Source organism: Conger conger, chromosome 1 (genome assembly GCF_963514075.1).
Source record: "Conger conger chromosome 1, fConCon1.1, whole genome shotgun sequence".
In the NCBI taxonomy this organism is placed as follows: Eukaryota; Metazoa; Chordata; class Actinopteri; order Anguilliformes; family Congridae; genus Conger; species Conger conger.
This window is the reverse complement of record NC_083760.1, coordinates 64,966,553-64,979,483: the sequence shown is the minus strand read 5'-3', so window position 1 is coordinate 64,979,483 and position 12,931 is coordinate 64,966,553. Positions and strand designations below refer to the sequence as shown.

Here is a 12,931-nt window from a genome sequence, read left to right as displayed (position 1 = left end):
ACATGGTCTCCTGATGATCTGCCGTAGCCTGCTGTCACACCAAGTGCCCTCAGGGCAGCAAAGTTCAAACCGCAGTCAGCAGAGCCCTCAGGGCTCAGTTCTGGAGATGTTTGTGAAAAACACACACAGTATTTAGAAAACACTATAAGACACAAGACCTTCCGCTGACATTTTAATAAGCAAAAAAAAATATCTTTAACAGAAATGTACTACTAGGGACTGGAACAACAGACATAACAAATGTATGAGGTGGGTCACAGAATGAGCCTGTAGTCCGCTACGCCTGAAAGGTACTCAATTTATAATTTGAGTCCCGATATTAAAAAAACCGTAAGCAACAGTGAAACGCATGAATAAATAACCGTGAAAGTGGCCACTCTAATGTTAGTCATGACATCCTGTCGGCTTAACGTGTGCTGATACTGATGTGTTTTTGGATGGGGCCGTGGGCTGGGACGTGACGTTTGCCTGCCCTGTGTTCACAGGTGTCCTCCTCCGCCCCTCAGCTGTGCAGAAACAGGCCCCCGCCCCGGGCTGCCTCCCTGCCCGCCCGCCCCGCGGCCCACGCTGACCCCACACATGGCCCCTGGAGCCCCCCTGTGAAAAGCAGCCAAGCTGGACACCGCAGCTTCGCCCCCCCACGCCTCCACCTCGGCCCCCTCGGGGCCCCCGCGCCCGTGGACGGAGCCAGACTCCGGCCCTGCTGCCGATGAGGAGCAGTACGTGAACGAGGCCCTCAGCCCCGAGGACATCATCCTCAGAGATGCCGGGACCATCACCGGTACGTATGCCTGCGCTTTTCTTCATGCAGCTGCGTCCTTACACTACCTGGGCATTTACTCCAGGACTTACACTACCTGGGTATCTACTCCAGGACTTACACTACCTGGGCATTTACTCCAGGACTTACACTACCTGGGTATTTACTCCAGGACTTACACTACCTGGGTATTTACTCCAGGACTTACACTACCTGGGCATTTACTCCAGGACTTACACTACCTGGGCATTTACTCCAGGACTTACACTACCTGGGTATTTACTCCAGGACTTACACTACCTGGGTATTTACTCCAGGATTTACACTACCTGGGAATTTCCTCCAGGACTTACACTACCTGGGTATTTACTCCAGGACTTACACTACCTGGGCATTTACTCCAGGACTTACACTACCTGGGTATTTACTCCAGGACTTACGCTACCTGGGCATTTACTCCAGGACTTACACTACGTAACCTACGTGTTATTTAGCTGATGCTTTTATCCAAAGCGACTTACTGTTGATTAGACGAAGCAGGGGCCAATCCCCCAGGAGAAATGTGGGGTGAAGGGCCTTGCTCAAGCCCAACAACTTTGCAGATCTTAACATGGCTATAACAGGGCTTGAACCATCAACCTTCCAGGCCCCAGTCATGTACCTTTGGGTCTGTGTCCACTACGCTTCTCTTCTGGCTGAAAAGCACTGGTAGTGTGCTGGGAAACCCTGGGTGTGCTGAGAAAAAAAGCGGTGTGCATGGGTTACGTATCTATGACAATATCTCACCTAAACATTCTAACGTATACCATCCGTCCGTTGCGGAATATATTGCTCGTTGTTGTTTATTTATTTATAGTTTTTGATATGAGTTCAACAAACCGAAGGATGCTTGCCCTAGTACTCACCCTGGAGGTGCGTCACTGTGACATTGTCACTGTGACATTGTCGAGGGCTGCGCCTTTCTGAAAAGTTGACCTGTTTTGAACTTGAAGCCTGAAGCAACCGCACAAAAGAGGCGGAGAGCTCTGAGAAAAGGTGCAGCATGCAGCACTTTCGCTGGAGGAGCTCCTGTGTCAATGTGTCACTGTGTCACTGTGTCAATGCATCACTGTGTCAATGCATCACTGCATCACTGTGTCACTGTGTCAATGCATCACTGTGTCACTGTCAATGCATCACTGTGTCACTGCATCACTGTGTCACTGTATCAATGCATCACTGCATCACTGTGTCACTGTGTCAATGCATCACTGCATCACTGTGTCACTATGTCAATGTGTCAATGCGTCAATGTGTCACTGCTCTACAGGCTACCCCAACTTGTATGCCATGTGAGGTCAAATAAGTCTGTTGCTATAATATCACCCTGGAGTACTGGGTACTGTGGTCTTTCAACTCAGTGACTGGAAGGTCATGAGCTCTAGACTCACTGACAGCAAGGTTAAAGGCTTTAGACTCAGTGAAAGTTAGGTTATATCCTCTTGACACAGTGACCTCTATACAGTAATATGAGCTTTCAGTTCAGTTACAAGAGGATTATGAGTTTCAAATTCAATTGCAATGATTGTTGTTCTGATTACAGTTGGGCACGCAACCACACTAAGTTTGACATTTTATTTAACAATGAAGGCTTTCTCGGATTGGGCATAGTATCATTACCCTTCTGCCATTGCATGTTTTGTATAGATTTTTAATGTGCGAGTGGGAAAGTTAAGGTATGTCAGATATAAAGAATATGCACTAAAAATAGCCTTGGAGAGAAGCTGTTGTCAGGTGCATTGGCACTCTTGATTGACATTTCCTCTGTCTTAGTTGGAGCTCTGATTATTATAATACACTCTTCTATCTGTTCTATCTATCCTCTCTGTCCTATACCCCCACAAAAATCCCCTCAGGCTTACCTTCCATTTGTTCTTTCTAGTGACAAAGGATTATCTATAGCTAGGAGCACTGTCATTATTTGCTACTAGAGAAGATGGTGATTTGAGATCTAGGCCTTTTCTTTGTTGGGTCTTGTTGCTCTGGAGAAGATCTTCTAAACGGCTAAAATATAACATGTAAAATGTCAATGTTTTTCCTTGTCTGCTTAGTCCCAAAAACAGGCATACAGTGCCTAATGCATTTGGTTCATTATCATTATTAACTGGCCCGGTCTGGATCTCTCTGCCAGTCAGTAAATAGATGACATATGTAAGAGCAGTGGCCTGGAATGAAAGCCTTGCTAAAAATGGACTTTATTGCACTGAGGAGATGCTAATATTCATTTGCATTCCACAGTTATAGCTGGGCTCTGAGAAACGGGCTGACTCCTTCCTTTATGTACTCTTCATGTGACAACATTTTCCAAGGCTGTTAGAGTCGAGTTAAAAATAAAACAAAGCTGGAAGGCAGGCAGGAGTCAGTGCCTGGGTGCTGATTAAAGGCACGTAGCACCAGACTGGAAGGGACATGGAGGCTGCTACTCTCTCCCAGTTAAAGCACTAGCAACGTAGCCGTATGTTTCAGTGTCACCAAGGCTCAGCAGTTGAGTGTCCACACAGCCTTATCCATGTTCAGCTGCAAGGCACGTTGTGCCTCTTTGAGTAAAAACACACTTAAGCAAGTGGTACATTCTTCTGGCCGCTCAGTATGACGAAATGGACTGTTGCTAAAATGAGGGTTGCGTAAGACGAAAAAAATGTTAAGTACAGAAGAGAAATCTTGCTCTCACAAAGACGAAGTGTTGCATTTGAGTCATTAATGTCTGTGTTCTGGCTCACTCAAAGGAAGTTCTCTACTGCTTTTTTTTTTTTCAACTCGAGGGAGCGGAGATAATGGAAATCATGAGACAAATTCACGGCTTTGTTTAATCTGTGCTGCTGTAAATGCCCTGCTTTATGGCTTATAGAGATGTATCAGCCTTGTCTCTTGTTAGTTTCACTACTGAAGACCTGGGGCTGATAAGAGACTTGGCAGGTGTGTGTGTGTACGTGCGTGCGTGTGAATGTGCAAGTGTGTTTTATGTGTACGTGTGTGTGTGCATGTGTGAGCATCTGTGCTAGATGTCTGTTGGACCATTTATGTATTTATATTCGAATTCATATATACCTTCGAGTGGGGAAATTTATTTAATAATTTTTTTGTGGGCTTCAAAGCTATTTTGCTTTCAATTAAGTGGTTAATATTTAATGAAACTACACATACACTATTTGAAGTGCTGATTTTTGTGAAGTGTAACATGTGTGTTACACTGTTTTGACATTTTGACTGTTTTAATGTGGGAACGGAAGAGTGTTTCACATTAACATAAACTGACTGCGATTCAACATTAAGTTGCAGCTTAAATTGCAACTGAATTTATTCTGAAGTACAAGCTTGGAAAAAAAAGTTTATATATGACACTCCTGTATATTTAAATACAGTATATGTGTACAGTACAGTGTTTGAACACATTTAAAACATGTTACATGTTATATGTCACAGCTATGTTCTGTATTTGTATGTGGGTGCGTTTGTCAGTGGGAGCCACAGGAAGTGTGTTAAATGCTTTCTCATATGCTGTTGTGGAGGCCTGATAGTACACTAGCACTTCCTCCGGTCTCTAGAGAGGCAAACACTCAAGGGCACTCAAGGACTGATTAGGGGTCTGCTGCAAATCAGTGCTGCCCCCTGCTGCTCGACTGCTGCCTCACAGAGGGGTGTCGGCAAACACCGGTCAGGGCTTATCCAATACCCCACTCCACAACACTACAAATGTAAAATCTATTCAGTCGTGAATGCATCCTTTCCAAAGTAAATGAATAAATAAATAAAATAAATTAATAAAATAGATTAAAAACCTATCTTTGATTTATGTTATGCGAGTCCTCTGCTGCCATTAATACTCACCGCACCCGGTTTTCTCTTGATTGTAGACTTGGAAACAGGTTTGCTGCTGATGTTGGCAGTACATTATGTTTTAGGCTCTTTTAAATGACCTACTCATCGGAGTCTTCAAAAGTGTGTATTTGTCGTCTGCTTTATAAAGACACAGTGGTGTTCATGATTGTCACAATAGACCATTGTTATATTAAATAATTTGGTAGGCCTAAGATGCTAGACAAAGAGTCAGTGATATTGTGAAGTAATAAAGTTCCTGTAGACTCAGGAGCACCTTCTTCACCCTCTCTGAAGGTTGTTTACAGGGTGTTTGGTATGTGGACATGTGGCACCATCTAGTGGAATGGAGGTGAAACTGCTGTAAAAGTGTTGGATGTAAAATTCAATATATATATATATATATATATATATATATATATATATATATATATATATATATATATATATATATATATAATAAAGTCTAGGGTGCCGAAGACTTTTGCACAGTACTGTAGATATTTCTTTTCTGGAACTCTTTCAGTCTCGGTCTGAGTGTGAGGTTTTTTTTCCCCCACTTGTTCAGCATTTCTCATAAATGGTTAACCCTCTCAAAGCAAAATGAAAGCCACAAGTTGGACTTTGTTATGTGTTGTAAAGTTTGGCTGAGTTGTCAGTATCTACTGCTGACCCAAGTATGGCTTTTACCTTTAGAAGACTTTTTTTAAGCCTGAAGTACACATTGAGTGTGTGCGTGTGGGTGTGTCTACTGTCTACTGACATGCTGAATGACTGGGTCACCCAGACTGCTCACTCAGCTCTTTGTGCCACATGTAGACACATTCCTAATCCTCTTTGTTCAACTCCAGAGCCACGGATGCGTGCAGCTGATTGCTTTGCACACTACTTCCAAGTGTTTCTTTTGGGGGGTTTTTTAACACTCATCTGTAAAATCTTTAACCGATAGCCTCAAACATTTTTTCTTAAAGCACCCCTCCCGGCCCTAGTGTGTTACAATGGTGCGCTGGTTCTTCACTGAAACACTTGGTCATTCTCCTCCATTACGGCTTGTAGCCCCATTGAGGACTTGATTCATTTCCTCAAGTGTTCACATGTTTCTGTGATTGTTTTCCTGGGCTGACCCAAGACAAAATGTTCAGGCAGGCCTCGGTTGCCATGGCATTGGGAGCTGTTTTTCTGTCAGGCTAAAAGGGCTGTTGTCAGGTCTGATGCAGTGCAGAGGAACAGAGTGGGGATTCCAGCTGAAGGAAACGCAGAGAAGCAGCCCTGGGTCTGCTCTGTGTAAACCCGCCATTCTGGCTCCTCCGGGTTACTTTCTGCTGGTTTTGCTGGTGAGGCCGATGGCTGCTTTCCTGAATGGAGCCTCTCTGGGGTCTTGTCTGGCACTGAGAGGGTGGACGAATGGACTCAGCATTTAAGCCCGGCAGCTGCCCCCGGCTCCAGCCAGTTGGACCCCTCCCAGCAGAGATGCACAGCAAATAGGTTTTCACGCTGCCTCCCCCTCACGCGGGTGACGTGCAGAACGGCACGCTCTGGCAGGTTCTGCACTCTTTTTGGCAGCTCGTGTTTTTTAGATTAGAGAAAGCGACCTGTTTTCTCTCAGCTACACAACAATGTTGTATTGAGAAGACTAAATATTTATATTTGGAGAAGAGACAGAAGCTCCATTTTGTGATTAATCTCTCCCTATTGTCTACTGACGGCAGTGCTGAGTAGAGGGCTCTTTGTAAAGCTTGTGGGTGGGGCGTGAGATGTCCCCAGCTGTTGATTCTCTCATATTAAACCGGCAGTTTCTTTCTGTTCTGTTGCTTTGTTACTTATTTACAGGATGAAGCTTTCATCATCCAGGAAGCTCGCCAGTGTGCTGCCTGACATTTACAACGGCAGTTATTGTCGTTATTCAGTGTCATTTACCTTGCAGTAGCTGAAATACGTGACTGTCATACTGGCTTTCGTTAGGTATGGTGACATCACTGCCAGCTGAACTTGGAAAAGTAGGGTAGAGGTCTGGAAATACTCTAGCTCTACTGTACTGATTTATTATAAGTCGGGAGCTATAATATTACCCGCCCACATTAAATTAACATGCACCACTTTCAAAAGACAACACAGACGTTGCACCGTAATACCACTCACTTAGGCTTCGTGCCATTCATGAAATAAAAGACTCAGGACAAATGCCTATTGGCTCCTGTGCCGTAGGAATTGATTTCCTTCCAAACTCTTAACGTCTTTCGTTCCAAAACTGAAGTTCAGACCAGCGACCGAGGACTGAGACGGCAGACCAGCTATGTCTGTCCTGTGTTCGAAGGCCCACCCCCTCTCTCCCCCCGGCCCCCGGCCCCCGACCCCGGGCCCCTGGCCCCTCCCCCGGCCCACAGCTCAGCGCGCAGTGACTGGCCCAGCACTGGAGACCCGACGGGCTGGCGGTACTGAGGCTATGTATAGTTAGGAGGCTGCCGCCCATGTGACTGCGAGCGCTGGTATGCGCAGTTGGCCGCGGTCTGTGTGGCGTCCCCCTCTCCTTCTCTCGCTCGCTCGCGCTCTCTCTCTGCCCTTTCCTGGCGCGGAGTGGGAAATGTAACTGCCGCCGACTGGAGGGAGAGCCCCGGGCAGCGGCACCATGAGTAAGTACTCCACTCTGACTTTGAGCTTGGGACCGTAACCTTCCGTGGCCCACCTTAACTTTGAGCTGCGCTTTGTGACATTTCCAGATGCTAATATGTGAGCTATGCTGCCGGACGCGGTGTGGCTCGGGGGTGCTCCGTGCTCCATCACACTTTCCCTCGCGCGGTTATTTAGCACTGGGACGTATTCTGACCTTTAATACGTTTGGATTAAAGGTCACTATGTACACAGCTGACATTAAGCCACTGCTGCAATAAAGTGTGTAGTGTTAAAAGGGCTGGAACATTTTAACAGGACACTTTAAAAGCAGTGTTTAACAGCGTTCATTTCATCGAAATGGACACTTTTTCTGGGGGAGTTTTAGGGAGTGGTGGCAGTTCCTGTGGCTTGTTGGAAAGGAAATGTTTGGAACTGAACAGATTGTTTTTACATGATATGCACATACATCACACAGAGATTGCGATGTAGCATAAACGTGTGTGTAGGCTGTCTGTGTGTTTATGCTGATATTTTTGTAGTATATTTATAATTGTTAAATGTGGCCATTGGCTCCTCTTCAAGGTTGAATCTGTTCTAGGGTCAGTCTCTGTGAGGCCAGGGGAGGGGTTATATTGTGTGAAAATGCCAGCGAGGTAGAGGAGAGAGGAAGGACAGAGGATCATAGCTAACAGCGCGCACAGAAATGCGCCTATAAATACAGCACATCCACAGATAATCACCACTTAACACTCAGCAACTGTTATGCGGCTATACATGTAGAAATGAGTCAGTGAGTGAGAGTTCAATTGATTAGATCCAGCAAAAGTGTACGGTGTAGTGGTCAGCACACTGAATTTATCACCAAAGTGCTGAGGGCTTCACTTCTAGACAAGACCACTATTTTACCACTTAGCAAAATCCATTTTTACAGTATTTGTCAACACATTCCCAAGCAGCCCTTCAGAGCAGAGAGAGTGGGGGGAGAAAAATAAAAGCAGTAAATGTGATTTATTGGCTATTCCTGCACCCAAGGCTCTGTGCAGAATACCACTGAAAATCCAGTGAACCAGGTCCAGAATGAAATTGGGCAAATGAACAGTGAATTAGAAACAGAGCGTGTATGGCACATCTGAAGTGAAGAGGGTGATTGACAGACATTGATGCAACTCCAGAGGCATGGGGCTGTGTGGTTACAGAGAGCTGTGTCTGCTAAGGCTAACCGACTGCAGAAACGCTATATGAGCCTGAAATAGGAGACGATTTAACGAGTCAGTATTTCATTGCTACATCTTTGCTATTCTTCTAACTACTGTAAGTTTTACAACCAGCTCCTATAGATAATGTAGTCGGTAGCCTTGTAATTCACCCTTATCTGCAGCTCTGTCTGGTTGACTGATGAGCGTTAAAGGACGTTGAACTTTGAACTTGTGGGCTTTTCCATGAAAATTGCCTCCACATGCCATAGTGTTGCCTCCTTTTGAAGTATGCTTTCTTAGCATGAACTAGCTGGCCAATTAGCTACCTGTGTCTTGTATATGTATCATATGTGCTTATACATCAGATAGACAACTGTGTGACTGCTGTATGTAGCTTGGTTTAGCATTCCCTGCATGTTAAATTAAATGTTAGCTAGCTAACAGCGCTGCATTGATACAACAGAATAAAGCTACTTTTAAGCTACTTGGCTTGGTAATAGGTAGATAGATTGCTAGCTTCAGGAATTAGTTACTATAAGCTGTCATAGGTAGCTGGTTTGTTTATTTGGTCCTATTGTATGCTTCTCCCTCGCACTGTCTCCATTCCTGTCTGCTTGTACCTCTCACATTAGCGCTTTACGGAATTGCCCTCTTGCTTTAGGTCTGTACAGGCCGTCACTGTTCGTGGAAAAGACTGTCACACATATGGATCCTTTGCAGAGTATGAACTGACTTTATTTAAGAGGATAAAGCTCTGTTACCGTGCCAACAAAAGCTTGTTTTCAGAGATTATGCCAGTGTTTTCATAGATCAGCACATCTCATACATCTGTCACTCTGCTTAGAGTGAAGTCTACTGAAGTGTGTATTTTGCAGTGCCAGCGAGGAGTTTTGTTATGGACCTGAAAATGAGGTCGGTGACTTAACTCCCATATCTGGCTATATGGCTATATTATCCATATTATCAGAGATAACTCCCCTGTCTGGCTGTATAGCTATATATGCACCATGATCCATATTATCTGAATTTGCCCTCTTAAATCCTGAATCCTGAGGTTAATGCAAACAATACAACGTCTGTTGCCTCAGTGTTTCCTGTATCTTGGTAAATGATCATTCCTAGACATGCCACAAGAGGTCTTACTGCACCAGTGTGGAAAGGACCGGAAGCAGTAAGTGGAGCCACCACATTCCAGCCTCATTCATATGGATGGAATGTGAGGGGAAAAATATATTTTTCATTTTTCAGTTCACTATTAATCAGCCTTGAGTCTTCATTTTAGATGTAGATGTAATAGTACTAAACCTGTCTTCACAGATGTTACAGTCAATATCTCTCCCTGCAGATATGTGACTTTCATCTCTTTTGCAGATGTGTCTAACAGTACTGATCTCTCTCACAGATGTTACAGTGAAGGTCTCTCTGCAGATGTGTGTAACAGTACTGATCTCTCTCACAGATGTTACAGTAAAGGTCTCTCTTTCTCTCTCTGCAGATGTGTGTAACAGTACTGATCTCCCTGAGGTGGAAATCATCAGTCTTTTGGAGGAGCAGCTGCCCCACTACAAGCTGAGAGCCGACACCATTTACGGGTATGACCACGACGACTGGCTGCACACACCACTCATCTCGCCCGACGCCAACATCGACCTCACCACAGAGCAGATTGAGGAGACCCTCAAGTACTTCCGTAAGTCCCTCTCTCTCTCTAGCGCTGGCTGTCCTGTGTGGCTCTCCTTTCTGTTTAGGTTCTCAGTTAGCACCACTCTGCCAGGGGTGTCTGTCGCCTGCCTGTGGAATCTCATAAATACTAAATACTGTACAGGCAATGGGCATAGCAAATTCAGCCACATCCAGGCCTGCTTGTGTCCTGGGATGCCTCTCACTATTCTCCTTCTGCTGAGTTCTTTCGGTTTTCCTATTACCATATCATTTCAGCTTTAATATATGAAGCTCCCTGTGAGATAAGGAATATTAATGAATGAAGAAGGCAGACACAGAGAAAAGACAATGCGTCTGCATTGACATGACTTCTTTTTCGATTAATAATAATAACAACACCATCGCAGTGCTTCGCTGTTTGGTTCCAAAGCCATTACAGAATGCACATGGACTAAACGTGCATTAGCTTCATTCATGTGTAATAGCTGAGATAAGTGATCTATTTTATGCTCGTGCGTTATGACAAACACTTGTGTGTGATGAGTATTTTCCTCATGAGCGTCCCCATTCTCAAGGTATCCCTCAGCAGAGTGAGTCTGAATGGCTGGCTGTGCCTGTGGCCTGTGGGCTCTGTGGCCTGGTGTTTGTGGCGGAATGAGTCAGCTTTGTGTGCGCATGTGGCTTCACAAAGCCAGACAGGCCATGTGACCTGGCCTTCCTTTCACAGTGAACCCGCTGAGGTCACAGCCCAAACTGATGATGCAAATGCTGGCTGTGATTGAGAAAAACATGAGAGGATGCAGACATCTACTCACCACCATTAGGAGACGCATTAGAACCGAACACATACTGTTGATAGAGGTCATCCGTTTTAAAGCAGGGGTCACTGTCGGGTTCCCTTCCCCCTGAGGTACATCGAGATAAACCGTATAAGAACTGGAGACAGCTTCCATTTACCAGTTCCATGAATTCCTATAGGAGCTGCTCAGTGGAGCATGCAGCCAGTTTATGGAGGCTTCCATGTTTGATTATGGGGCTTTTGGCACCTGAGCATGCTCACCGGGTACCAAACGTGAAGGGATGAATGGGAATTAAATCTTATATCTTCTCTGGAGAGTAATTATTTCAGTGTGAAGACATTTTGGTATTTAAAAGTACTGTCTAAATTATGAGAACAAGGTGAATTCATTGGGGAAATCCCTGACTTTCACTTCCTCTTTAGCTTTTCCTCTTGACCTCTGCCCAGCCTCAAGGGTCACTGCGCATAATAAAGATTACACAGAGGGTGAGGCTTTCCTGTAGATAACTACTGTACCACGTGCTGTCAATCACTGGTTTGTTTCAACCAATCAAAGAAGGGAACTCAGTGAAAATGTTTATCTCTCTTGATCAGTGGAATACAGTTATAGTATTCTCCTGCAGGGTGTCTGTGGCCGCCATGTTAGTTTTCGCTGGAAGGATATTTTAAGCGGCTGGTGACTGCGGGAGGGGGTGTGAGGAGGTATTTACATCCCTCCCCAGGGAGGGGGGACTGGAGTCATGCTGCATGTGAACTGATGGTGATGTGTAAAGCCAGCAGGTCACCGGCACTTTGATGTGTTTTTGCTGTTGATGGGGCGCTCAGCTCAGTGTCTGAAAGGCCAATGGGCGTGTACTGCTTTCTGTTCCAACCAATCACTGTGTCCTTGTTGATCCAGTTGGTATATCCTGTATCATGTATATACAGTACAGTGTATCCTCCCGCAATCTAACAATGTGCAACGTGCAAAGCTGAGTCAACCAGATTTTAGCGCCAGTGTCATGATCATGAATGGCGTGCAACTATCTTTTACCAGAGGGTTGCATTTGAATCCTGTGTATGTCATTGCTGCTGCATTTCTGAGCAAGGTGTCTGAGCTGTGTCATGCCATAAGACACGTACATCACCCTGGATATTGGCATCTAAGGAAGTAGGTAATTAATTATGCGGAACGCATTTTAAAGAAGGGCGGTGAGCACAGTAAATATTCACATACTCAGAACCAGTGACCTCATCTCTCTGGAATCTTTTCAACCATTTGCCTGACATTTCTGTGTTCAACTTCAGTGAATATATTTGCATTAGGCTGCTCTTTGCATTAGGTGCTTTAATGGTTATCATCTCAGAAATGTGTGTGGCCAGCATATCGATTGTATGCCCTTCCCCCTATCCTTCTCTCAGTCACTGTGCTTATTTCATCTCCTCCATTTGGCATTTGCTTTTGGACACTAGACAGCATCATTCTACTAAATCCATTTATATTGTTTCCCTGCCTGTGGATTTCTGGAACAGGGATTATTTTAGCAGTTGGAAAGTGGGAAAGTGATGCATGAGGGTGGTTTCCATTTCAAATAGTGTTTGCAGAGCATAATCCAGGGTGCATCCTTGTGTTTTTAGGAGTGGCCAAGCCCTTATGTTCACATAGACTTAGAGCTGTGTCTATGAACACTGAATCGCAGACAGATGTCTCATTATGTGTACTGTATTATACGTATCAATATTGTGTGGATGGATACGGAATTGATATAGTCGCCATGCTTTTGGATACATGGCATTGTTGTTCCTGTGGAAACATGCTTGCTAAATGGAGTGGTTCGTTTCTTAAGGGGGGAAGGCTCTATCAGTGCGTTTCGGATTTGCAGTTCAGTTCATATTAATAACTGCAGGAGGCCTTTTAGCTTTTTTGTTAAAGGGAGAGTATGTCCAAGAATTAAATACAGACATGTTTTTATAGATAGCTGGAGAGCTATCTTTCCATCCGCTGCGATTTGAGTTTTCTCGATATGTTCTGTGTTTTCTAGACCCTGATGCAACAGACAGCAATGGAAC

General features: G+C 44.7%; 1 protein-coding gene across 5 annotated transcripts in view; it reads left to right on the top strand.

Moving 5' to 3' along the window:
* The first annotated feature begins 629 nt into the window (after positions 1–629).
* Positions 630–12,931, top strand: part of trak1a (trafficking protein, kinesin binding 1a) — a 39,957-nt gene continuing 27,655 nt past the window's right edge. For 4 of the 5 annotated variants that reach the window (XR_009708240.1, XM_061234040.1, XM_061234071.1 and 1 more), the window contains exons 1-2: positions 7,064–7,245; positions 9,917–10,111. Coding sequence is in view for 3 of the 5 variants with exons in the window: in XM_061234040.1 (XP_061090024.1) it covers positions 7,242–7,245; positions 9,917–10,111 (199 nt within the window). In the remaining 2 variants the exon portion in view is untranslated. Of the gene's footprint in view, positions 782–7,063; positions 7,246–9,916; positions 10,112–12,931 lie in introns of those variants that run through there. The other variant, XM_061234055.1, reaches the window with a different exon arrangement.